Raw genomic sequence first — 27,068 nt, 5'->3', positions numbered from 1 at the left:
AGCAAATTCTTATTTACAATGATGGCCTACCCCGGCCAAACCTGGACGATGCTGGGCTAATTGTCCGCAGCCCAATGGGATACTGCCTAGATTCGAACCGGGGACTGTAGAGACGGCTCTTGTATTGCGCCACTCGGGAATCCTCATCTTTAGAGGGATTTACTCTGCTGCTACTAGCTGTTTATTATCTATGCATAGTCACTTTATTTTTTTTAGTAAGCATTTAACAGTAAGGTCTACAACACCTGTTGTATTCGGCGCATGTGACAAATACAATTTAAATTGATCTTTGAGGTTTCATCACATAGTAGGGTATGTTATAGTAATATTTGAAACCCAAATAATTCTGCCATTCCTCTTTGAATTCTAAGGGTCAGACTATCAACATCATCGTTACCTGAATATGACCCGAGTAGCCCACCCGAACATGGCCCGGGATAATTTGGAACTCCGCGGGGAGGGGCACTTCACTTCCCATAATTACGAGTGGATACCGACCGTCATCATACGAGAGGAGCAGATCCGAATTGAATTTCAACGATTAATACCATAAGGGAGGAGGTGAGAGTAACATTTAATTTGACAATGATCATGTACACGTTGTAGATGTACCATACGAACTTACTTTATGAACGTTTTTTTATTGATAGTTTGCGTGGGAGATATGGAGATTTCGGCTACTTTAGAAAGTTGTGATAATGTTAGATAACGTAAGAGTATAACAAAGGCTCATCTCTCCTGACTGACAATCACATTGTGATCACATTAGTCTTTAATAGTAAAACAAAGGCTCTATGGTGTTTACTCCAAACGCTGTTGAGTTCCGTTTTGTACAACTACTGAAGTTGTTCATGCATCGCGGTACTTCCGTCTTGTGCGTGTGATACAAATCGTGACACACAGAGACCCTCGTTTTAGATTCGGTTTGAAAGTACTTTACTGTCGATACTTTGTCTCCAATTTCTACACACAAAATGAAAAAATCGACGGACAACAAGTTGAAATTGAATTGTATTCAACATTCGCGAAAGAGACAGGGGACATATATGTGTGTGTTTTGTCCACAGAATACCACAGTGTGAGTCGTAATACCCATAAAACCTAGCGGTTAAACAAGGAAATGTTTTTCACCATTCATTTTCCCCATAGGGGATTTTAGAAACACTTAAAATAAGGACTGTGTTTCGTGTAGGTTACCCTGGCGTGACGTTTTCATAACCGTTTAAATCTCTCTAGGAAGAGGTGACTCCACTGTGGGGCTTTATATAAATGAATGTGACTATTTGTCTTAGGGGACAGCATAGGAACATCGGGGGGGTAGCCTCCCTCTTTCAAACGTGCTGTCACTGCAAAGTACTGTTGGCTGCAACTATGTTAAAAACCGATTAGGGACTGTACATTATTTATAATGAACGATACCAGGAGAACAGTTGACCTCTGAAAATGAACATGGATGGCCCTCTCTTCAGGAAAATATATTTTTACCAGACCATCCCTGAACGCTTGAAAATGAGAAAGTGAACCCCCCCATACCCAAAATTATAATCAAAACATAAAGTGGATAGCAGAGAACATGCCTACGTTTACCCTCACTCCTAGGACAGAACAGAGCCTTAGATATGAGGCTTCAGAAAATGTATTTTGTTTTGTAAGCATTACATTACAAAGTAGCCAGACGGTTGTGGATTTGCAGACCACTGAGGACAAGGGTAGAGTTGAAAATAACTACGTTATAATAAATGGACTGCATGAATCTATCATCTTATTTGCGGTCTGAGAAAAAAATGCCTTTTATAAACACACCTCATGACTGGAGACAAGCAGACATTTTTTTAAATACCACAACAGAGCATGACAACGAATGAGCAGATGCTGCAGCACCGGATACATTTTGATTTCTATACAGGCTGTTGTTAAAAAAGAGGATAGTCTAAGTTTGGGACTGTGCTAATGTTGTCTAGCAATTGTAAACATTTAGAGCAGAAAAATCAGTTACAACTGAAGTATCTGATCATAAATTAATTTGGGAAAAAGCCATACATTTTTTTACAAAGCAGCTGCATATCTGACACTGAGTTTAGCAAATATATAAAAGCATACCAGTTCCATTTAAGGACCAAACACTTGACGGCTGTGTCAGACCGGTTGCAAAATAGTTAGGAAGAGATATTTGATGTGCTGATTCTATGGCAAAGGGTTTATGAACTGATACACAAAACAATGCTGGATTTAAACACTTTTTTTCAATTTAAATTATACAGAATTCTTGCAACCATAATAATCTTATATATATATTTATATATGCAGGATACAACCATCCCAGCTCTGCAGCTTTAGTTGCGAGAGACAGAATCATTTGATCACTTGTTTTGGTACTGCCCATATGTAGCTTGTTTTTGGTAGCAGATTCAAGGACGGTTGAAAAATCACCATTAATTTAAAGCTATCTTTGCAAATTGCTCTGCTGGGTGTCTTGAAAAGCCATGGTCAGTCGATCAATAATATAATAGAACTTTTTGTAAAGGTGTTCATCTTTAATTTAGAATCTGTGGAACTATGCGTATAGACAGGTTCAGAACCTTTGTGAAACATCACAGCACAGTTGAAAAATATATGGCAAGTAGAAGTCAAGACTGGATGGTTTTTAGAGATAAATAGGCGGGGTTAAGGGTAGCTGAATGGTGGGATTAGAAAAGAAAAAAGACAACAAAATAGATAACTAATGGAAAGTGTACCATTTACCATGTCTGTAAAATGTATGTATCAGCTGGAAGTAGAAGCCTAAGTATTGTTGCCCACTAGTTTTACTCCAATTAGGGGAGGTAGAGTTAGGGGAAAATAATAAAGGGAAATTTATTTAAAAAAAGATATATATGCAAAAAAGATATACAGTGCATTCGGAAAGTATTCAGACCCCTTGACTTTTTAAACATTTTCTACGTTACAATGTTATTCGAAAATTGAGGAAAACAGTTTTCCCCTCATCACTCTTCACACAATACTCCATAATGACAAAGCAAAAACAGGTTTTTGAAATTTTTTGCTAATTTATAAATAAAAAACCCTGAAATATTAAATTTACATAAGTATTCAGACACTTTATTCAGTACTGTGTTGAAGCACCTTTGGCAGCGTTTACAGCCTTGAGACTTCTTAGGTATGATGCTACAAGCTTGACACACATGTATTTGGGGAGTTTCTCACATTCTTCCCTGTAGATTCTCTCAAGCTCTGTCAGGTTGGATGGGGAGTGTTGCTGCACATCTATTTTCAGGTCTCTCCAGAGATGTTAGATCGGGTTCAAGTCCAGGCTCTGGCTGGGCCACTCAGGGATATTCAGACACTTGAAGGTCCTGAGCGCGCTGGAGCAGGTTTTCATCAAGGATCTCTCTGTACTTTGCTCCGTTCATCTTTGCCTCGATCTTGACTAGTCTCCCAGTCCCTGCCACTGAAAACCACCACCATACATCACCGTAGGGATGGTGCCATGTTTCCTCCAGACGTGATGCTTAGCATTCAGGCCAAATAGTTAAATCTTGGTTTCATAAGACCAGAGAATCTTATTTCTCATGGCCTGAGAGTCTTTAGGTGCCTTTTGGCAAACTCCAAGCGGGCTGTCATGTGGCTTTTATTGAGGAGTGGTTTCCGTCTGGCCACTCTACCATAAAGGCCTGATTGGTGGAGTGCTGCAGAGATGGTTGTCCTTCTGTAAGGTTCTCCCATGTCCACAGAGGAACTCTAGCTCTGTGAGAGTGACCATTGGGTTCGTGGTCATCTCCCTGACCAAGGCCTTTCTCCCCCAATTGCTCAGTTTGGCCGGGCAGAGAACACATTAGGAGCGATCTGTATTCCTCTATTCCTCCATCCAGGTTCTTTCCAGATCCTTGATATCCTTCGTCTGCGCTTATGGGCCCCCCTCTTTAATTGAAATCACAGATTTTAAATGGGAATAAAGTCAGGAGACTGAGATGGAAATGGCAAGATGTTGATTTTGTGGTGAATTAACAATTGGTTTGTGAATGGTGCCAATAATTGTATAGGTGTGTTGTACATGAGTGGACTGGAGAAGATCTACTTGAAGTGCCTAGGGAGTAGGTGTCATTTGGAATAAAGCAATATTTATGGTTATAACCCACCCCTTCCTCCCTGCAATAACTTTTACAAAGTTTAAATACATTTTTTGGTGCAATAATACACAGAGTTATATAAATATAGGCATAAGATTAGAAGCCTTTTGAAATCCCCTATACTAATTTCTGGTGGGAAAAAATGCCATTTAGTTTTCCCCTCCATCATTCCTTCTCTACAGCAGGGGTTACCAAACTTTTTCACTCAGGACCCTCTTCCAGCATTGGGGAACATTCTGCTGTTCACACCCCTCTTGTTGGCTGAGAGAAAATGTTGCAGGTTTAAAGCTTATTTCTGTCAATTCTACACATTTTGTCTGGGGGTGCAGAGACAATTTGGCAGTTTTTAAGCACATTGTCTTGCAATTCTATACATTTAGCAATTTCTAATGTTTATTCATGTGATATTTGTGTGAATCAAACATTAGAACAAACTGTATAGGCTAACAAAACCTAGCTAAAAACATTAGCTGATATGAGATAGTTGACTTGGACATTTATGACAAGATATAAATAGCTCTCTAAGAGGAAAACTTGATGCACTACCCAAATTTGAAATAGCACCTTATGCATTCTATTATTACAACTTTCAAGAGTAAGTTCAAAGCTGGACTGAGTTCTTAAAAAATATAAATTCATATATATATTCAGTACCAGTCAGTTTGAACACACTTACTCATTCCAGGGTGTCATTATTTTTACTATTTTCTACATTGTAGAATAATAGTGAAGACATAACATTATGAAATAACACATGGAATCATGTAGTAACCAATAAATTGTTTAACAAATCAAAATATATTTGAGATTCTTCAAAGTAGTCACCCTTTGCTTTGATGCCAGCTTTGCACCCTCACATTAATCACACTGTATTGTTGATCTACTAGAGGAACACGTGAGAATATTTACCATCCATTTTTACTGTGTTACAATTGAATGAGAATTGATTTAGGCAATAGTCATCACACCGTATAAATGATGTACTACCTGCCATTGTGTTTGTGGAAAACTTTAGTTATATGCACTCAAAGTTCACTGTAATATAGAATAACCAATTATTTTACCCCACCTTTTAAGTTGGCATAATATGGGCATCTTTTCATGGTATGATATTTGAAAGGTGCAAAAATTAATGAATCAATTTGGTATAAATTTTATTGTGAATTTGTGGTTCAATTTAGCGCCATCAGTTATGCTATTTATCACTCATATCCATCAGAGAGATGTGGTGACAACATAATAGGGGACATCTGTAGACCGTAGGGCATAGGACACTTTACACTAATTGTGTGTGTGTGTGTGTGGGTAGGTAACCATGGCAACGAGGGGTCATTCCTCATGTTCCTCGATGAGTAACCACACCAAGGAGAGAGTGAACATGGCTATGGTGACCCTGGAGAACTTCTACTGTAACCTGATAGACCAGCATGAGGAGAGAGAGATGAGGTGGGTGTTCTGCACCATGCTCACACAAACTGGACCTCTGAAAAGCAAAGATGATTCCTGAAAACATGTCAGAAGCTAAGAAGGCAGCACAGTGGCTTGCCACAAATGAGGAGAGGTGTGACACATCACGTGATCTCTCTCTGCTTAGAGCCCCACACTGCCTGGTGAAGGTGTGTGTGTGTGTGTGTGTGTGAGTGTTGGTGGACTGTAACTTTATCACACCATTTCTTTATGGAAACCCCCTATTAGGAAGAGTGTATGTGTGTGGTTGAGAAGAAAGAGGAAGGAAGAGAGAGACAGTGTTTTATACAGTTAGCTCAGGGGCTAGAAGCCGTTACAGACGTCTGAAAAGGCAGTTATTCCCAAAGCAAACTCCCAGTTACAGCCAATGTTCCCTCAAAAAAAAATTAGGCACTGAGCAAATTTAAGGTCTGCTGAGTGCAAACTTGAATGTTGTGAAAATTCTGTGCAACTTCTGGTGCGCGTTTGCTGTGATTTGATCATATTTGATCATAATGTAGACCTACCAGAGTGGCCTACCATCAACAATGATGGAGAAAATGCATCCCATAACATTTTAACATGGAAATAGCTGTTGAATTTTACAGCCTACAGTTGCAGCCAATATGTGGTTTTCAATGTAGGCCTACATTCCATGAGACTTTTGACATTAACCTGTTTATTCCAGTTTGACATTAACCTGTTTATTCCAGTTCCAGTTGTCTTTCAGACAAGGTGACTGAAAATGTTGTTGTGTTGTTTGATGCAAGAAACCACAAAATAAAATGCATCATTTTTCCCATACCATTATTACAGAGAATCAGACAAATAATGATAATAATAATAATAAAGGTCAAATGTACACACCTGGCTACATGTCGCTCTAGCTTTGATCTCAAAACACGCGGATCAACTCACAAATTCTCATGCTGTAAACACAGTCCAGTTCAAAGTGAATGGCACAGATCCATATATGGCCATGGTCTATGTGTAACAGTATAATTTTAAACCGTCCCCTTGCCCATACCTACAGCGCGAACCAGGGACCTTCTGCACACATCAATTCTCCTGACACCCACTGAAGCATCGTTACCCATCACTCCACACATCCTTATCATTTATCGTCCAAAGCCGCGGCCCTTGCAGAGCAAGGGGAACCACTACTTCAAGGTCTCAGAGCAAGTGACGTCAGCCCGATTGAAACGCTATTTAGCGCACACCGCTAACTAAGCCACAGCCGTTTCACATCCGTTACACTCACCCCCTTTTGACCTTCCTCCTTTTCCGCAGCAACCAGTGATCATGGGGTCAACAGTATCAATGTAACAGTATAATTTTTTAAAACCGTCCCCTCGCCCATACCCGGGCACGAACCAGGGACCTTCTGCACACATCAACAACAGTCACCCTCGAAGCGTCGTTACCCATCGCTCCACAAAAGCCGCGGCCCTTGCAGAGCAAGGGGAACCACTACTTCAAGGTCTCAGAGCAAGTGACGTCACCATTTACATTTCACCGATTGAAACGCTATTTAGCGCACACCGCTAACTAAGCTAGCCGTTTCACATCCGTTACATATGTGCATATAGGCCATCTGCGGTATGGCTTACCGGTCTGTGAAGAGTACAGGCCTCAGTTTTGCCTGTCAATGCAATTAGAATCCTACTCTGTTCTTCTTACAACAAAAACTCTTGCGTAGTTAGTTTTGCATGCTAAGTCTTGCATAGTTTATTTTGTTTCGTTTTTTTGCATTGAAAGTGGCTTTTATTATGTTGATTCGATCACAATTCCCACAGTAAAGGGAAACGCTGATAGTGTTAACTAACGGGGAAAACTCTAGAAAGTTGAGTGCAGTTCAATCTCGTACTTCTCTACGCGGGCTGCTATTTCTTCTGCGGGGCAGTCCCGGGGGAGCTGTGCAACTTGGAGGGAACATTGGTCACAGCTCAACCTACCCACCAATGTTTATGCTTTGTTTCTCTTTGAGAATGTATGAATGGGCCATTCTAATTCTGTTACCTGTTCCTCCATAACTGTCCTGTAGAAATGAAACAGCAGGTAGTGTAGTGATCAGTAGGTTGGGATGTGTCTTCCTGAATCAGCATATTTGACCATAACCTTTGCCTCTTGACCCTCAACCCCTATTTCATTGCCAGGCAACAGAAGCTGGAGGTGGTGATGGAGGAGGAGGGGCTGCCTGATGAAGAGGTGAGTATAGTTCTAGCAATGGCACGTACACACACACACACACACACACACTTACACACAACCTGTGTTGCAGAAGCGTATTCGACGCTCCCAGCATGCGCGTAAGGAGACAGAGTTCCTGAGGCTGAAGAGAACCAGGCTGGGATTGGATGACTTTGAGTCCCTCAAGGTGATTGGTCGAGGAGCTTTTGGAGAGGTAAGCATACATGGAGCTATTAGAATTCTGAACACGTCTGAACACAAAAACCGCACAACTGCCTAATCCGCTGTTTCAGAAAATGTATTGATGACGGTAGTGTAAATGCCCTTGCATTGGCTATGACCTTGTGAACTTCTTGCTGCCATGTTGGCTCAACTTTGACCTTTGTCCCCTGACTTCCAGGTGCGACTGGTCCAGAAGAAGGACACAGGCCACATCTACGCCATGAAGATCCTGCGCAAGGCCGACATGCTGGAGAAGGAACAGGTGTGTGTGTGTGTCTCTCTCCCCCTCTCGGTCTCATTTTGTCTCTCCCTCCGTCTCCCCCTTCTGTCTCTCCGTCTCTCCCTTTTGTCTCTCTCGGTCTGTCTCTCTGTCTCTCTCTCTCAGTCTTGCTCTCTGTCTCTCAATACAATTTGCTTTATTGGCATAATGTAACAATGTACATGTCGCCAAACTTACTTTGGAGATTTACAATATTTTCAACAAGACAAGAGTAATAACAACAAGAGTAATAACAATAACAATAATCAAGGGTCAGAATAACCATACATTGAACAATAAGCATAAAGGACATGTGCAGGATGATTGGACACTGTTCCTCATCTTATGGCAGGCAGCAATGTAGTGTGCTGCCAACCCACAGCTCTCTGTGTCCTCCCCCAACAGGACGGGTAGCCTATTCTCATCAGAGAGATCTTTGAAACCTTGAATAAGTGTTTCCAATTTGGGGAAATTACACTCTCTAATTCTTTTATTTTTTTAAATGTCAGGAAATGCAGCTCTGTCTCAGGTTCTGCTGTGGTGCAGTGGTTGCACAACCTTTCCTCTACAGGGAGCCCGGTTTTCCTGTGTCTACCCTTCTCAATGGCAAGGCTGTGCTCACTGAGCCTGTACTTTGTCAAGGTTTTGATCAGTAACCATGGGTAAATAGTTAGCCACCGTGTTCTGTCAATTTAGGGCCAGATAGCACTGCATTTTGCTTTGTGCTTGTGTTTCCCAATAAGCAGTGTAGTTTTATTTTGGCTGTGTTGTAATTTGGTTTACTCTGATTTGACTGGATGTTCGGGTCCCGAGGCTTCAGTGTGTTTGTAGAACAGGTTTGTGAACAGCCACAGGACCAGCTGGATGAGGGGGCTCTTTTCTTTGCTCAGCTCTTGGCATTGCAGGGCTTGGTAATGATAAGAGAGGGGGTCACTATATTTTAGATTTTTCTAAAACTTATTTGCTCTCTTTTTAGTTGTTATTATTAGTGGGTCTTGGCCTAATTCTGGCCTGCATGCATTGTTTGTAGTTTTCCCCTGGACATGTAGGAGAATCTTACAGAACACTGCATGCAGGATTTTAATGGGGTGCTTGTCCCATTGGGGGAAATCTTGTTTTGCAAGTGGACCCCACACCTCGCTGTCATAAATTGGTTCAATGACACATTCAATTCGTTGTAGCCAAATATTAATAGCTATTTCAATTAGAATTTGCTTCTTTTTTATTTTTTACAAACTTTTTACCCCTTTTTCTCCCCAATTTCGTGGTATCCAATTGGTAGTTACAGTCTTGTCTCATCTCTGCAACTCCCGTACGGACTCGGGAGAGGCAAAGGTCGAGAGCCGTGTGTCCTCTGAAGCACGACCCAACCGAGCCGCACTGCTTCTTGCCACAATGCCCACTTAACCCGGAAAACAGCCGCACTGCTTCTTGCCACAATGCCCACTTAACCCGGAAAACAGCCGCACTGCTTCTTGCCACAATGCCCACTTAACCCGGAAAACAGCCGCACTGCTTCTTGCCACAATGCCCACTTAACCCGGAAAACAGCCGCACTGCTTCTTGCCACAATGCCCACTTAACCCGGAAAACAGCCGCACTGCTTCTTGCCACAATGCCCACTTAACCCAGAAAACAGCCGCACTGCTTCTTGCCACAATGCCCACTTAACCCGGAAAACAGCCGCACTGCTTCTTGCCACAATGCCCACTTAACCCGGAAAACAGCCGCACTGCTTCTTGCCACAATGCCCACTTAACCCGGAAAACAGCCGCACTGCTTCTTGCCACAATGCCCACTTAACCCGGAAAACAGCCGCATTGCTTCTTGCCGCAATGCCCACTTAACCCGGAAAACAGCCGCACTGCTTCTTGCCGCAATGCCCACTTAACCCGGAAAACAGCCGCACTGCTTCTTGCCGCAATGCCCACTTAACCCGGAAAACAGCCGCACCAATGTGTCGGAGGACACTGTACACCTGGCAACCTTTTTTTTCTGTCAGCTTGCACTGCACCCGGCCCACCACAAGAGTCGCTAGTGCGCCGTGGGACAAGAACATCCTTGCCGGGCCAATTGTGCGCCGCCCCATGGGTCTCCTGGTTGCAGCTGGCTACAACAGAGCCTGGACTCAAACCCAGAATCACACACTTAAACCACTGCGCCACTCGGGAGGCCTGAATTAGCTTTTTAATGGCGTAGAATGCCCTGTGTGCTTTCTCTCGCAATTCATTCACTGCCTCATTAAGGTGTCCAATTGAGCTTATTTTTAAACATAAGTAATTGCAGTGTGTGCAGTACTCTATATATTTTGTACCAATTGAGAACTAATTCCCTGAGATCTGGATCTTCTCTGGAAAATCATTATTTTTGTATTTTTGGGGTTTACTGCCAGGTCCCAGGTCTGGCAGTACTGCTCTCACAGGTCTAGGCTCTGCTGTAGGCCATGTGCTGTGGGTGACAGCAGGCACAGGTCATCTGCGACCAGCAGGCATTTAACCTCTGAATTGTGGAGACTAACAGCAGAACACACGTGGATTTTCTAGAATAGTGGCCAATTCGTTGATGTAAATATTGGAGAGTGCAGGGCTCAGATTGCAACCCTGGCGAAGGCCCTTTCCCTGGTTAAAGAATTCTGTTGTTTTCTTGCCCATTTTAATGCTGCATGTATTGACAGTATACATTGATTTAATTATGTCATATATTTTACCCCCTACACCATTTTCAATACTTTCGTAGAACAGTCCTGTATGCCAAATAAAGTCAAATGCTTTTTGGAAGTCGATAAGGCAAGCGTATATTTCGGTATTATTTTGGTAGACATGTTTATCTATCAGGGTGTCTAGGGTGTAAATATGATCGGTCATGCAATGTTTTGGTATAAATTCAATTTGGCTTTTACTCAAGACATTGTGCTTATTAAGGAAGTTTAGAACTCTTACATTTATAATACTACAAAAAACCTTCCCCAGGTTACTGTTCACACAAATGCCTCTGTAATTGTTAGGGTCAAATTTGTCTCCATTCTTAAAGATTGGGGTTATGAGTCCTTAATTCCAGATGTCAGGGAAATAACTTACACTCAGTATCAAATGAAACAGTTTCAATATAGCCAATTGAAATGTTGCACTAGTTAATTTGAGCATCTCATTTCGGATGCCATCAGGTCCTCATGCTTTTTTAAATGTGAGGGCCTGAAGTTTCTTATTGAGCATCTGGTCAGTAATTCAACTTCTCATGAATTCCATTCAACTTCTCATGAATTCCATTCAACTTCTCATGAATTCCATTCAACTTCTCATGAATTTGGCATTGTTCTGCGTTTGTGTCAATTTGAACAGTGTTGTAGTGTTTTAAAATGGGTTGTCCATTTTGTGTCTCTAATTCCTCTAGTTTCGATTCTTATTTAGGTTTTTCCAATTTTGCCAGAAGTTGATGTGTTTATGGACTCCTCAATTAGTGTCTGCTGTTTGCTGTTGTACTGTGCTTTTTTGATTACGAGTGTACGTTTATAGAGTTTTAAAGTCTCACAGTAATTAAGGCGTAATTCACAATTATTTGAGTCTCTGTGCTTTTGGTGGATGGTGTTCTAAGTTTTTTTCTTTATACTTTTACAATCTGCATCAAACCAGTTGTCATCTGTGGTCTTTTTTTTTTTTCTTAAAAAAAATCAATTTCAGTTGTGCTTCTTTTGCAGTTTTCCTGAATATATCTTTTTTTTTTTTTTTACTCTGAGTGGGTGTGGTATCCAGAAAGTTATCTAAGAGTGTTGGTATTTTTTGGTTACTGGTTGCTTTCTGGTATTCGTCTGGGCTGTGAATGTGTGGTTTTTAGGAACAAGGTAATTTTGCTGTGATCAGACAGAGGTATTAGTGGCTTGACAGTGAATGAATGAGCTGAGAGAGAAGGGGTCAATGTCTGTAATCATATAGTCTACTGTGCTGTGGCCAAGAGGTGAGCAGTAGGTGAATCTCCCCAAAAAGTCCCCCTGTACCATTGACAAAGTACAGACCCAGGCTTCTACAGAGCTGCAACAGATCCCTTCCGTTTTTGTTGACGGTGCTGTCACTGTTATTTCTATGGGGAGATGAAGACAGTTAGAAACCGTATGGCCTGTAATAAAGCCCTCCCCCCTCGTGGTCGTTAGATCAGATAAGGGTCCTGTGTGCACATTTGTATCCCGACCGATGAGCACATTTCCCTGAGCCTGGAAATGGCACGTCTGTTCCTCAAGGGTGGGGAATATCTCATGTTTTTCAGTTTTAACCGAATGTGATATTTACACATTTTGAGGGGATCAATTAGATGTTGTAGTTCGGGTTTGTACCAAATGATCAGTCCTCCAGAGTCTCTGCCTCTATTGACAGAGCTGTGTTTCTGTGACGGCACAATTACCTCTCTGTAGCCTGTGGGGCAGTGAGTGACAATGTCAGCCTTACACCATGTCTCCTGCAGAATGATGACGTCAACATCTTTAAGATTTAACTCCAGTGCTAAACTCTTCCGTCCAAAGGTTGATGAGTTTAGGCCCTGAATGTTCCACATGCTAACTGATAGTGATTTCATGTTACTGCCTGAGCAGAGAGAGTGTTGTCTGGCTGGCTGGTTGCTACTGCCTGAGCAGAGAGAGCGTTGTCTGGCTGGCTGGTTGCTACTGCCTGAGCAGAGAGAGCGTTGTCTGGCTGGCTGGTTGCTACTGCCTGAGCAGAGAGCGTTGTCTGGCTGGCTGGTTGCTACTGCCTGAGCAGAGAGAGCGTTGTCTGGCTGGCTGGTTGCTACTGCCTGAGCAGAGAGAGCGTTGTCTGGCTGGCTGGTTGCTACTGCCTGAGCAGAGAGAGCGTTGTCTGGCTGGCTGGTTGCTACTGCCTGAGCAGAGAGGCGTAGTCTGGCTGGCTGGTTGCTACTGCCTGAGCAGAGAGAGCGTAGTCTGGCTGGCTGGTTGCTACTGCCTGAGCAGAGAGAGCGTTGTCTGGCTGGCTGGTTGCTACTGCCTGAGCAGAAAGAGCGTTGTCTGGCTGGCTGGTTGCTACTGCCTGAGCAGAGAGCGTTGTCTGGCTGGCTGGTTGCTACTGCCTGAGCAGAGAGAGCGTTGTCTGGCTGGCTGGTTGCTACTGCCTGAGCAGAGAGAGCGTTGTCTGGCTGGCTGGTTGCTACTGCCTGAGCAGAGAGAGCGTTGTCTGGCTGGCTGGTTGCTACTGCCTGAGCAGAGATGATGACTTGGAATGGAAAATAATAAAGTAATGAAATAAAAAAGGAAGTTAAACACACAACTGAAATATTGTATTTATTGATGTCTGCTCAGTGTGGACCTGACAGAGACAATGGAAAATTGTCAATGTTTTGGTAGTTGAATGTTCAATATTTTTTCCTTTGGAATTCCCATAAATCAAATCTGAAATAGTTTTAATGTCATTATTTCTTAATTTATTTAATGTTTAAAAATAATTGTAACCAAAACTATTTTTTTAAATAATCGAACCGAAAACGACCGACCTCAAAAAGCACTATTCGCTCAGTGCTAATGAGTGTAGAGAGAATATGTCTGTTAATTCTGCATGATCTGTGTTGTATTTCTATGTTAGGTGGGCCATATCCGGGCTGAGAGGGACATCCTGGTGCAGGCAGACAGTCTGTGGGTGGTCAAGATGTTCTACAGCTTCCAGGACAAGATTAACCTCTACCTACTCATGGAGTTCCTACCTGGAGGTCAGTGGAGGCTGGTGGGAGGAGCTATAAGAGGATGGGCTCATTGTAATGGCTGGAATGTAATATATGGAAGGTATCAAGCATATGAAACCACATGTTCGACTCTGTTCCATGCATTACATTCCAGCCATTACAATGAGCTCATTCTCCTATAGCTCCTTCCACCAGCCTCCACTGCTGGAGATGTGGGTGTTATGTTTGTCCATGTCCATGTGCATGTTGGCAGTCGTGTGTGTGTGTGTGTGTGTGTGTGTGTGTGTGTGTGTGTGTGTGTGTGTGTGTGTGTGTGTGTGTGTGTGTGATGCTGATGGTCTGTGTTGCATCCCCTGCAGGTGACATGATGACATTGCTGATGAAGAAGGATACTCTGTCAGAGGAGGAGACTCAGTTCTATGTGGCTGAGACGGTACTGGCCATAGACTCTATACACCAGATGGGCTTCATACACAGAGACATCAAACCTGACAATGTACTGCTGGACTCTAAGGTACACATACACACTACCTGGTTGAAATTACATAATAACAAACAGATTTAAATATGGTTGAAATGACATCATTACACACAGGTTTAAATATGGTTGAACTGACATCATTACACACAGGTTTAAATATGGTTGAACTGACATCATTACACACAGGTTTAAATATGGTTGAACTGACATCATTACACACAGGTTTAAATATGGTTGAACTGACATCATTACACACAGGTTTAAATATGGTTGAACTGACATCATTACACACAGGTTTAAATATGGTTGAACTGACATCATTACACACACACAGACAGGAGAGTGACATCAGTATTATAATGTAGTGATCTGTCTGTCGACACTGTCTAGATTAATAAATCCACACACAGTTTCACAGTCACCACAGGAAGTGTGATTTCAGAAACACTCTCTGGTGTTGTTGCACAGTATTACTCAAACATCCCCAGGCAGTGTGATTTCAGAAACACTCTCTGATGTTGTTACACAGTATTACTGAAACATCCCCAGGAAGTGTGATTTCAGAAACACTCTCTGGTGTTGTTACACAGTATTACTGAAACATCCCCAGGAAGTGTGATTTCAGAAACACTCTCTGATGTTGTTGCACAGTATTACTGAAACATCCCCAGGAAGTGTGATTTCAGAAACACTCTCTGATGTTGTTGCACAGTATTACTGAAACATCCCCAGGAAGTGTGATTTCAGAAACACTCTCTGATGTTGATTTCAGAAACACTCTCTGAGTATTACTGAAACATCCCCAGGAAGTGTGATTTCAGAAACACTCTCTGGTGTTGTTGCACAGTATTTCTGAAACATCCCCAGGCAGTGTGATTTCAGAAACACTCTCTGATGTTGTATTACTGAAACATGAAGTGTGATTTCAGAAACACTCTCTGGTGTTGTTGCACAGTGAGTAACTGAAACATCCCCAGGAAGTGTGATTTCAGAAACACTCTCTGGTGTTGTTGCACAGTATTTCTGAAACATCCCCAGGCAGTGTGATTTCAGAAACACTCTCTGGTGTTGTTACACAGTATTACTGAAACATCCCCAGGAAGTAGTGTAGTACAGCTAACCGTATGTGTTTTCCAGGGCCATGTGAAGCTGTCAGACTTTGGCCTGTGTACAGGGTTGAAGAAAGCCCATCGGACAGAGTTCTACAGGAACCTCAACCACAGCATCTCCAATGACTTCAGTGAGTACAACAATAAAGCCATACGTGATTCATTTCAGTTGATAAAACTATACAACTTACAGTATACAATTCCTTCAGAAAGTATTCACACCCCTTGACTTTTCCCAGCCTGAATATAAAATTGATTGAATCTTTTTGTTGTTGTTTTGTCGCGGGCCTAAACACACAATACCCCATGATTTTTGAATGACTATTTTCCCCTGTACCCACACATAGAATGATCTGTAGGTCCCTCAGTTGAGCAGTGAATTTCAGACACAGGTTCAAATAAAGGCCAGGGAGGTTTTCCAATGCCTCGCAATGAAGGGCACCTATTGGTAGATGAGTAAAACACATTGAATATTTTTTGTTTGTTATTTATTTAACTAGGCAAGTCAGTTAGGAACAAATTCTCATTTACAAAGGTGGCCTACACCGGCCAAACTCTGGTGACACTGGGCCAATTGGGCGCTGCCCTGTGGGACTCCCAATCACAGCTGGTTGTGATATACAGTAGGGCAAAAAAGTATTTAGTCAGCCACCAATTGTGCAAGTTTTCCCACTTAAAAAGATGAGAGGCCTGTAATTTTCATCATATGTCCAGAAAATCACATTGTAGGATTTTTTAATGAATTTATTTGCAAATTATCGTGGAAAATAAGTATTTGGTCACCTACAAACAAGCACGATTTCTGGCTCTCACAGACCTGTAAGACGCTTCTTTAAGAGGCTCCTCTGTCCTCCACTCGTTACCTGTATTAATGGCACCTGTTTGAACTTATCAGTATAAAAGACACCTGTCCACAACCTCAAACAGTCACACTCCAAACTCCACTATGGTCAAGACCAAAGATCTGTCAAAGGACACCAGAAACAAAATTGTAGACCTGCACCAGGCTGGGAAGACTGAATCTGCAATAGGTAAGCAGCTTGGTTTGAAGAATTCAACTGTGGGAGCAATTATTAGGAAATGGAAAACATACAAGACCACTGATAATCTCCCTCGATCTGGGTCTCCACGCAAGATCTCACCCCTTGGGGTCAAAATGATCACAAGAACGGTGAGCAAAAATCCCAGAACCACACGGGGGGACCTAGTGAATGACCTGCAGAGAGCTGGGACCAAAGTAACAAAGCCTACCATCAGTAACACACTACGCCGCCAGGGACTCAAATCCTGCAGTGCCAGACGTGTCCCCCTGCTTAAGCCAGTACATGTCCAGACCGTCTGAAGTTTGCTAGAGAGCATTTGGATGATCCAGAAGAAGATTGGGAGAATGTCATATGGTCAGATGAAACCAAAATATAACTTTTTGGTAAAAACTCAACTCGTCGTGTTTGGAGGACAAAGAATGCTGAGTTGCATCCAAAGAACACCATACCTACTGTGAAGCATGGGGGTGGAAACATCATGCTTTGGGGCTGTTTTTCTGCAAAGGGACCAGGACGACTGATCTGTGTAAAGGAAAGAATGAGTGGGGCCATGTATCGTGAGATATTGAGTGAAAACCTCCTTCCATCAGCAAGGGCAATGAAGATGAAACATGGCTGGGTCTTTCAGCATGACAATGATCCCAAACACACCGCCCGGGCAACGAAGGAGTGGCTTCGTAAGAAGCATTTCAAGGTCCTGGAGTGGCCTAGCCAGTCTCCAGATCTCAACCCCATAGAAAATCTTTGGAGGCAGTTGAAAGTCCGTGTTGCACAGCAACAGCCCCAAAACATCACTGCTCTCGAGGAGATCTGCATGGAGGAATGGGCCAAAATACCAGCAACAGTGTGTGAAAATCTTGTGAAGACTTACAGAAAACATTTGACCTCTGTCATTGCCAACCAAGGGTATATAACAAAGTATTGAGAAACTTTTGTTATTGACCAAATACTTATTTTCCACCAATTCATTAAAAATCCTACAATGTGATTTTTGTGGATTTTTTTTTTCTCATTTTGTCTGTCATAGTTGAAGTGTACCTATGATGAAAATTACAGGCCTCTCTCATCTTTTTAAGTGGTACAGCTTGCACAATTGGTGGCTGACTAAATACTTTTTTGCCCCACTGTGGATTCGAACCAGGTTGTCTTAGACCACTGTGCCATTTGGGAGCCCTTTGTGCATGGTGAAGTTATTAATTACACTTTGGATGGTGTATCAGTACACCCAGTCACTACAAAGATACAGGCATCCTTCCTAACCCAGTTACCGGAGAGGAAGGAAACCACTCAGAGATTTCACCACGATGCCAATGGTGACTTTAAAACAGTTAGAGTTTAATGGCTGTGATAGGAGAAAACTGAGGATGGATTAGCAACATTGTAGTTACTCCCCAATACTAACCTAAATTACAGAATGAAAAGAAGGAAGCCTGTACAGAATACAAACATGCATCCTGTTTGCTAAAAGGCAATAAAGTAATACTGCAAAACATTTGGCAAAGCAATTCACTTTTTGTCCTGAGTACAAAGTGTTGTGTCTGGGGCAAATACAACACACAATACACTCTCCATATTTTCAGGCATAGTGGTGGCTGCGTCATATTATAGGTATGCTTGTAAAGGACTGTGTAGTTTTTCAGGATAAAAAAATAAAGTAAATGGAGCTAAGCTCAGGCAAAATCCTAGGAAAACCTGTGTCAGACTGCTTTCCTAACACAAGGCCAAATCTACACTGGAGTTGCTTACCGAGGACAGTGAATGATCCTGAGCGGCTGAGTTACAGTTTTGAAAATGTTTATCTAACAATTCATTTTGAAAAGGATAATGGGGAAAATATTGTACAGGTGTGCAAAGCTCTTAGAGACTTACCCAGAAAGACTCACAGCTGTAATCGCCGCCAAAGTTGATTCTAACATGTATTGACTTAAGTGAATTCTACATTTCTGTATTTAATTTTCAATAAATCTACAAACATTTCTAAAAACATTTTGTTCACATTTTCATTATGGGAAATTGTGTGTAAATGAGTGAGGAAAAACAGTCTATTTAAATAAATGTAGAATTCAGGCTGTGACACATCAAAATGTGGAATAAGTCAAGGAGTATGAATCCTTTCTGAAGGCACTTATTTGTCATGATTTGTCGTACATTTTCCACCGATGTGTGTAGTTGTAATTGAGTTGTGCCTGTGACAAATAACTTTTTCTTTACAGCATCTCAGTACATGAACTCCAAGAGGAAAGCAGAGACCTGGAAGAGAAACAGACGCCAGCTGGTGGGTGTCATGGAGCTCTGGCTACCTTCAATTACTACTCAGCTTACCTTAAACCTCCTCATAAACACAACAGGGATGACTGTAGTATACGGTTTCACAATGACCTCTGTTGTTTAAATGTGTTGGTTGTGTTTATTTACTCATAGGAAAAAGTGTTCTCTCATGTGAAAGAGTATAGCAGCTCCAAAGAAAATACATTGTGTCACGCTAGAGAGCCTGTTGTTCGGTAGAGACTGTCTCTGGATGAAGTGAGGAAAGGCAGCGTAGGAGCACAGACACAGTACACATCTGATGTGCAGGTGGTTGGAGTCCTGTCCCTGTAAGGAGATATACAGCACACTCACTGTTACGTCAGTTACATTTCTGCAGCAAGTGTATGGCATCGTTAGAGAAACGTCTGAGGTCCATTTGGTCAATTCAGGACTTTTCTGGTAATGCAAATTTAACTTGTGAGCTACATGTTGTTTTACGGTCTGGGCTATGGAGGTTGTTCTACTGTCTGGGCTATGGAGGTTGTTCTATTGTCTGGGCTATGGAGCTTGTTTTACTGTCTGGGCTATGGAGGTTGTTCTACTGTCAGGGCTATGGAGGTTGTTCTACTGTCTGGGCTATGGAGGTTGTTCTACTGTCTGGGCTATGGAGGTTGTTCTGGGCTACTGTTCTACTGTTTCTGGGCTATGGAGGTTGTTCTACTGTCTGGGCTATGGAGGTTGTTCTACTGTCTGGGCTATGGAGGTTGTTCTACTGTCTGGGCTATGGAGGTTGTTCTACTGTCTGGGCTATGGAGGTTGTTTTACTGTCTGGGCTATGGAGGTTGTTCTACTGTCTGGGCTATGGAGGTTGTTTTACTGTCTGGGCTATGGAGGTTGTTCTACTGTCTGGGCTATGGAGGTTGTTCTACTGTCTGGGCTATGGAGGTTGTTCTACTGTCTGCTATGGAGGTTGTTCTACTGTCTGGGCTATGGAGGTTGTTCTACTGTCTGGGCTATGGAGGTTGTTCTACTGTCTGGGCTATGGAGGTTGTTCTACTGTCTGGGCTATGGAGGTTGTTTTACTGTCTGGGCTATGGAGGTTGTTCTACTGTCTGGGCTATGGAGGTTGTTTTACTGTCTGGGCTATGGAGGTTGTTCTACTGTCTGGGCTATGGAGGTTGTTTTACTGTCTGGGCTATGGAGGTTGTTCTACTGTCTGGGCTATGGAGGTTGTTCTACTGTCTGGGCTATGGAAGTTGTTTTACTGTCTGGGCTATGGAGGTTGTTCTACTGTCTGGGCTATGGAGGTTGTTTTACTGTCTACATGGGCTATGGAGGTTGTTTTACTGTCTGGGCTATGGAGGTTGACTGTCTGGGCTATGGATTTACTGTCTGGGCTAGAGGTTGTTTACTGTCTGGGCTATGGAGGTTGTTCTACTGTCTGGGCTATGGAAGCTATGGAGGTTGTTCTACTGTCTGGGCTATGGAGGTTGTTCTACTGTCTGGGCTATGGAGGTTGTTTTACTGTCTGGGCTATGGAGGTTGTTCTACTGTCTGGGCTATGGAGGTTGTTCTACTGTCTAAGATGGACTACTGTCTGGGCTATGGAGGTTGTTCTACTGTCTTATGGAGGTTGTTCTACTGTCTGGGCTATGGAGGTTGTTTTACTGTCTGGGCTATGGAGGTTGTTTTACTGTCTGGGCTATGGAGGTTGTTTTACTGTCTGGGCTATGGAGGTTGTTCTACTGTCTGGGCTATGGAGGTTGTTCTACTGTCTGGGCTATGGAGCTTGTTTTACTGTCTGGGCTATGGAGGTTGTTCTACTGTCTGGGCTATGGAGGTTGTTTTACTGTCTGGGCTATGGAGGTTGTTCTACTGTCTGGGCTATGGAGGTTGTTTTACTGTCTGGGCTATGGAGGTTGTTCTACTGTCTGGGCTATGGAGGTTGTTCTACTGTCTGCTATGGAGGTTGTTCTACTGTCTGCTATGGAGGTTGTTCTACTGTCTGGGCTATGGAGGTTGTTCTACTGTCTGGGCTATGGAGGTTGTTTTACTGTCTGGGCTATGGAGGTTGTTCTACTGTCTGGGCTATGGAGGTTGTTCTACTGTCTGGGCTATGGAGGTTGTTCTACTGTCTGGGCTATGGAGGTTGTTCTACTGTCTGGGCTATGGAGGTTGTTCTACTGTCTGGGCTATGGAGGTAGTCACATTTTGTGACAATTTGATGCTCTGAAGGTTTTTTCCCGACTTAGACCTCCTCTGCAAAAACGTCAACATCTATTACAGATTTCTTGATTTATCTTAGATTAATTTTGACTATTTTGAAGCAGTGTTACTGGCTATGTTGTTGCTATGGTGTCTCAAGAGGGTCATACAGTAATATTGCAGTAAGAACCTAGTCTGCAGGCACCTTAACCCTCTCTCCTCTCTACTCATCTCCCTCTCCCTCTCTCCTTTCCCCCTGTCCTCTCCTCTCCTCTCTCATTTACCCCTTCCTCTCCCCTCTCCTCTCTCCCTCTCTCCTCCATTTTGTCCTCTCCTCTCCCTCTCCTTTCCCCCTCCTCTCCCTCTCTTTCCCCCCTCTCCTCTCCCTCTCCTTACCTCCCCCTCTCTCCCTCCCTCTCATTTCCTCCCCCTCATTTACTCCCCTCTCCTCTCCCTCTCCATTTACCCCCTCCTCTCCTCCCCTCTCCTTTACCCTCTCTCCTCTCCCTCTCTTTACCCCCTGTCCTCTCCCCCCTGTCCTCTCTCCTTTCTCCCTCTCTCATTTACCCCCTGTCCTCTCCTCTCCCTCTCTCATTTACCCCCTGTCCTCTCCTCTCCCTCTCTCATTTACCCCCTGTCCTCTCCTCTCCCTCTCTCATTTACCCCCTGTCCTCTCCTCTCCCTCTCTCATTTACCCCCCTTCTCCTCTCCCTCTCTCATTTACCCCCTCTCCTCTCCCTCTCTCATTTACCCCCCTCCTCTCCCTCTCTCATTTACCCCCTCCTCCTCTCCCTCTCTCATTTACCCCTCTCCTCTCCCTCTCTCATTTACCCCCCTCCCTCTCTCTCCTCTCCCTCTCTCATTTACCCCCTCTCCTCTCCCTCTCTCATTTACCCCCTCTCCTCTCCCTCTCTCATTTACCCCCTCTCCTCTCCCTCTCTCATTTACCCCCTCTCCTCTCCCTCTCTCATTTACCCCCTCTCCTCTCCCTCTCTCATTTACCCCCTCTCCTCTCCCTCTCTCATTTACCCCCTCCTCCCATTTACCTCCTCCCTCTCTCATTTACCCCCTCTCCCTCTCTCATTTACCCCCTCTCCCTCTCTCATTTACCCCCTCTCCCTCTCTCATTTACCCCCTCTCCCTCTCTCGTTTACCCCCTCTCCTCTCCCTCTCTCATTTACCCCCTCTCCTCTACCTCTCTCATTTACCCCCTCTCCTCTCCCTCTCTCATTTACCCCCTCTCCCTCTCTCATTTACCCCCTCTCCTCTCCCTCTCTCATTTACCCCCTCTCCCTCTCTCATTTACCCCCTCTCCTCTCCCTCTCTCATTTACCCCCTCTCCTCTCCCTCTCCTCTCCTCTCACTATTTCTCAGGCATTCTCCACTGTGGGAACTCCAGACTACATTGCCCCAGAAGTGTTCATGCAGACTGGATACAACAAGCTCTGTGATTGGTGGAGCCTGGGGGTCATCATGTATGAGATGTTGATTGGTAGGAGGGATATCTGTTGATTGGAAACACAGGCCCTAACTTAAGAGTGGCATTAGTAACTGAAACCTTTGTGTAAATCATGCATTGATGTCAGTTTGACGCAAGTTATGATTGAATTAGGATTGCTGTCTAAATGTCCCTCTCTCTCCAGGCTACCCCCCTTTCTGTTCAGAGACGCCCCAGGAAACCTATAAGAAAGTGATGAACTGGAAGGAGACTCTGGTGTTCCCTCCAGAAGTACCTATCTCAGAGAGGGCCAAGGATCTCATCCTCAGGTCAACACCAGTACTACATATCAACATGTTGAAAAATAGAGCGAGATGAATAAACATTCTGTAGCTTACTGTACAGCATGTTGCTCTTGAGAAGAATGAACATCAACTAAATGGTTACAATGTAATCTCAAGCTAGTTCTGTATCTATGGCGAGCACACTTCTATATCCCTCTGTGGTTGTTCTCAGGATCTAAACATGTCTATTTTACTGCTTAGGTTCTGCTGTGAGGGAGACCATCGGATCGGGGCGACAGGAGTGGAGGAGATCAAGAGAAACCTGTTTTTTGAGGGAGTCGATTATGACCACATCAGGTACACAGGGACTACTTACAAGGAACAGTTTATATCTAAATCAATGAGGTTTTTATACCTCAGTGGTCCAAATGTCCGGACCTCATTACAGTTTTGCATTTGTCACCCATCACAGGGAGAGACCTGCAGCGATCCCCATTGAGATTAAAAGCATCGACGACACGTCAAACTTCGATGAGTTCCCTGAGTCAGACATCCTTTCACCCACAGGTGAGAGAAAGACAGACAGTTTCAGCAGAAACTATTTTCCTGTGTCTCAGTTGATTATTATTCTGACTCTGTGTGTGTGTGTGTGTGTGTGGTTGTACAGTATACCCTGTGACCATCAACTATAAAGCTCACTCCCTTTCTCCTTATCTATTTCCACTCCCTCTTTCCTCTCCCTCTTCTCTCTCCCAAGCTGCAGCAACTCCCACCAAGTCCCCAGCAGCAGCAGCTGCAGCGGAGGCTGACTATAAGAATAAGGACTGGGTCTTTATCAACTACACCTACAAGCGCTTTGAGGGCCTGACAGCCAGGGGAGCCATCCCTTCCTACATGAAGGGAAGTAAGAGATGAACTGTGACCCAATAACTTGCGCTGCAATGGCTCCCTGAACCCCTCACCTCCCAGCAACACCCAGATGTCTTCACTTCACTGTTCTATTTCATATTACCACAAATATGAAGAAAGCAAAATATCAGTTTATTTCAACAGTTCAGTTAAACTGTGTTTATGGGGTAAGTATATTCCCTGCAGGCCTCCTGAACCAGGATTCATTATACCCGGTGAATAAACGGTTGTGACCACCGTTTGACCTTTCTGCAAATGTAAAACTTGATCTTAGAAACCGGGATAGCAGCTTTGATTGAGTAGGACCCAATGTCTCAAAGCTGAAGCCTAACTCTAACCTTCCCAGCAGCACTGAACAGCTGTAGAGCTGCCCCCTTTGTGCCCCTCCAGAACCTTCTCCCTATTCCCCTCCTCAACCAGTCAGACTGTTCATAGGAAAACGTCTCTACTGTTCTCTGGGAGCTGGCAGGTTCCCAGCAGTCTGTATCACTTCCCCTGTGATGTCATCAGATCACTGCTTGCCTTCAAGGGAGGAGTTAGACGATTGCTATTTTAGGGTTCTATTTTGGGGATTTTTGTGATGTCACCATTTAGTGAGTGAGAATTTTCAACAAAGGACAGAAAATTCCATCGTGGTCTTGCTACTCCTCTAGAAATATAAGCAAGAACCACTTCTCCTTTACTGCCTTTGTTGTGCCCAGTTATTTTTCTTCTCTAATTTTGTATAATACAGACATTTTCAATAAGGTTGATTCTAAATGCTGTTGGATTGAAGTAGTATTAGTTTTCAGGGATATAACTAATGCTGGTTGTGTGTGTATGTTGAGCTGTCTGAATCTGCCTTTACCCAAAGAACTACAGGAGCTGTACAGTAGTTTAACATTTGAATCTCCCCTTCTTTAATGTCAAGTTGTTTCATTGCATGATAGAAAGATCTGGACTTTCGCTCTCACAACTTACTTACTTGATTTTTCTTCCAGCCGGACTTTCTAAAGTTGGTATTTAAAGAAAGGATTCTTCAGTTTTTTTCCATATAGTATTTTTAACTCACAAAGGTACCACTGTTTTATGAATAACGCTGGTTATTCATGCATTTCGTGTACATTTTAGAACTTCCCTAAATATGGAATTTCAACTTTCATATATCTGTGTTTTATAGCACTTTCAGGTGTGTGTGTGTATGTGTGTGTGTGTGTGTGTGTGTGTAAACTTGTTCTCACTTTACTGGAGTAACTACAGGAGACTTTACTAGAGTAACTAGTAAATAATGTAATTACTATGCCATCTGGTAGTAGTACAGCTATGGAACACTAACCATTTGTTCAAAGTCTTAGAATTTTCAAGAGAATACAATGCTAAGTGCTATGTAACTTCTTATGCTTAAAGGTCATTACAAAAGGTATTCCCATATAGTTACCCTTTAGTAATACCTTTGTAAAGTGTTCTTTCCAGATGGACGACTGAATGACGTTGAAGTGTGTTTTCACTCGAGTGCTTTAAGGTGTTTTTATTGCCGGAGAAGTAAGCCCTGAGCAGCTGCTTAGAATGATAAGACACACAGGCTGCGTTTACACAGGCAGCCCAATTCTGGTATTTTTTTCACTAATTGGTCTTTTGACCAATTAGATCAGCTCTGATATTGATTTGATGTGAAAAGAATCTGATGTGATTGGTCAAAAGACCAATAAGTGGAATAAAGATACCAATTGGGCTGCCTTTGTAAACGCAGCCTTACTAGTGTAGTGCTGTTTGAAAAGGTACACGTGACAAGCAGGCGGTACAATACTTTCCATTATGTCTGCTGATGTGTTTAACAGATATCCATATGCAAATGACTACATGTATAAACCGCAATAATTTCTCTCTGCTGGATGACACATACAGTATACTATGCATAGATGTGAGTGTGTATCTTATTGAATACTTCTGAGGTTTTGAATGTTTTCAGCTCAACCACATTTCTCTGCAAAGAAAAAAGCTTTAAATGCTAAAATGATATCATCATTCAATAAAAGTTTCTTACAACTCTGTGGCTTCATTTGTATGTCTTTGTCAGGACAGCCATCCCTTATGAGATGTCAACATTAGGTTCTATTAGGCAAAACACAAAATCCTAAAGTTAGTTCAGTCGTCAATATATTTATTCAAATTTCCTCTGCAGCTGTGAAATTCTTGGAACAAATTCTTTGAAGAAAAACTATGTACATAACCTTAAACAATAATACTGAACGGCAACCTTCAAGACAACTGAACAGATACACACTAGTAGGTCTGGTTATATGCTGTGAACATCCTCCTTGTCCAAATCCGTGTTTGTATGTGTGCGTACATGTACAGATGTGGGATCTTAATTTGACCGGTATTGTTGCAGCAAAATTATCCTGCAGCAACAGGATTTGAACATACACACTTTTCTGCTTGATCGGTGGTTAGGCTATTACCTGGCCAAAATTAAGCTACATTAAAAGTACAAAACTGTTATACAACTGTGCATTAGTGTGGATTTCCAGTGAATTTATTTTATTCAGTGACCAAATTAAGATCTAACATCTGTATACACATCTGTGTTGCATGCTCCTCTGTCTCGGTATGTTTATATGGGTTTGGACTGTACAGTCATTGAGGTTTGTTTGCGTGTGTCTGTAAGTGTACATATCCTGAGTGGGAGACAGGCTAACAGATGAGGGCCTTGGGTAGAAGTTGCCCCAAAACACAGATCTAGGATCAGCTCAACCTTGCCAAACCCTGACCTTAACCAATATGGGGAATAAATGATCCTATACAAGGTCAACTTCTATGCCTTCAACTGTCATTGGAGGGTGGGGATCGGTGCTGATCAGCCTATCCAGCTCGTCAACCTGTGGGTGTGGTTGCGGGTCGTGGTGGCTCCCCCAGAGAGTTGATGATGTTGGGGACACACTGGAAGTCCGTCTTGGCCCTCCTATGTTGAACATAATAAACGTCTCTCTATCCATCGGATGTGTATCAAACTCACTAAAAGTGGCAGTAATAAAGCCTCTCTTGAAAAAGCCAAAACTTGACCCAGAAAATATAAAAAACTAGCATCTCACTGCCTTCCTGAAAACAATGTATAAGAAATGCATCAGTCTGGTTTTAGACCCCATCATAGCACTGAGACTGCACTTGTGAAAGTGGTAAATGACCTTTTAATGGCGTCAGACTGAGGCTCTGCATCTGTCCTCGTGCTCCTAGACCTTAGTGCTGCTTTTGATACCATCGATCATCACATTCTTTTGGAGAGATTGGAAACCCAAATCTGACATCCCAAACCCAAATCTGAATCTGACAATTAATCTTGATGGTTGTACAGTCGTCTCAAATTAAACTATGAAGGTCCTCGAAGTTACTCTGGACCCTGATCTCTCTTTTGAAGAACATATCAAGACTGTTTCAAGGACAGCTTTTTTCCAT

General features: G+C 42.9%; 1 protein-coding gene across 2 annotated transcripts; it reads left to right on the top strand.

Moving 5' to 3' along the window:
• The first annotated feature begins 477 nt into the window (after positions 1-477).
• LOC135541588 (serine/threonine-protein kinase 38-like) lies at positions 478-25,661 on the top strand. Of its 2 annotated transcripts, none has more exons than XM_064967896.1 (14): positions 478-561; positions 5,437-5,573; positions 7,730-7,781; positions 7,855-7,977; positions 8,164-8,247; positions 13,824-13,947; positions 14,280-14,434; positions 15,539-15,641; positions 18,767-18,828; positions 22,380-22,497; positions 22,649-22,772; positions 22,989-23,084; positions 23,200-23,294; positions 23,491-25,661. In XM_064967896.1, exons 2-14 carry the CDS (start codon positions 5,443-5,445, stop codon positions 23,640-23,642), a joined length of 1,419 nt encoding a protein of 472 aa, XP_064823968.1. In that variant the 5' UTR covers positions 478-561; positions 5,437-5,442; the 3' UTR covers positions 23,643-25,661. The 2 variants fall into 2 exon arrangements, with proteins under 2 accessions (XP_064823968.1, XP_064823967.1); XM_064967895.1 differs by having other exon boundaries at positions 23,485-25,661.
• The last annotated feature ends 1,407 nt before the right edge of the window (positions 25,662-27,068 follow it).

Source organism: Oncorhynchus masou, chromosome 6 (assembly GCF_036934945.1).
Source record: "Oncorhynchus masou masou isolate Uvic2021 chromosome 6, UVic_Omas_1.1, whole genome shotgun sequence".
NCBI classification, from domain to species: Eukaryota; Metazoa; Chordata; class Actinopteri; order Salmoniformes; family Salmonidae; genus Oncorhynchus; species Oncorhynchus masou.
This window is presented reverse-complemented; position numbering and strand designations above follow the sequence as displayed.

Coding starts and splice junctions, on each gene's coding strand:
- LOC135541588 (XM_064967895.1), top strand. CDS start 5,443: ATGGCAACGAGGGGTCATTCCTCATGTTCCTCGATGAGTAACCACACC. Junction 13,948..14,279: donor CATGGAGTTCCTACCTGGAG/GTCAGTGGAGGC, acceptor CATCCCCTGCAG/GTGACATGATGACATTGCTG. Junction 18,829..22,379: donor AGAGAAACAGACGCCAGCTG/GTGGGTGTCATG, acceptor ACTATTTCTCAG/GCATTCTCCACTGTGGGAAC.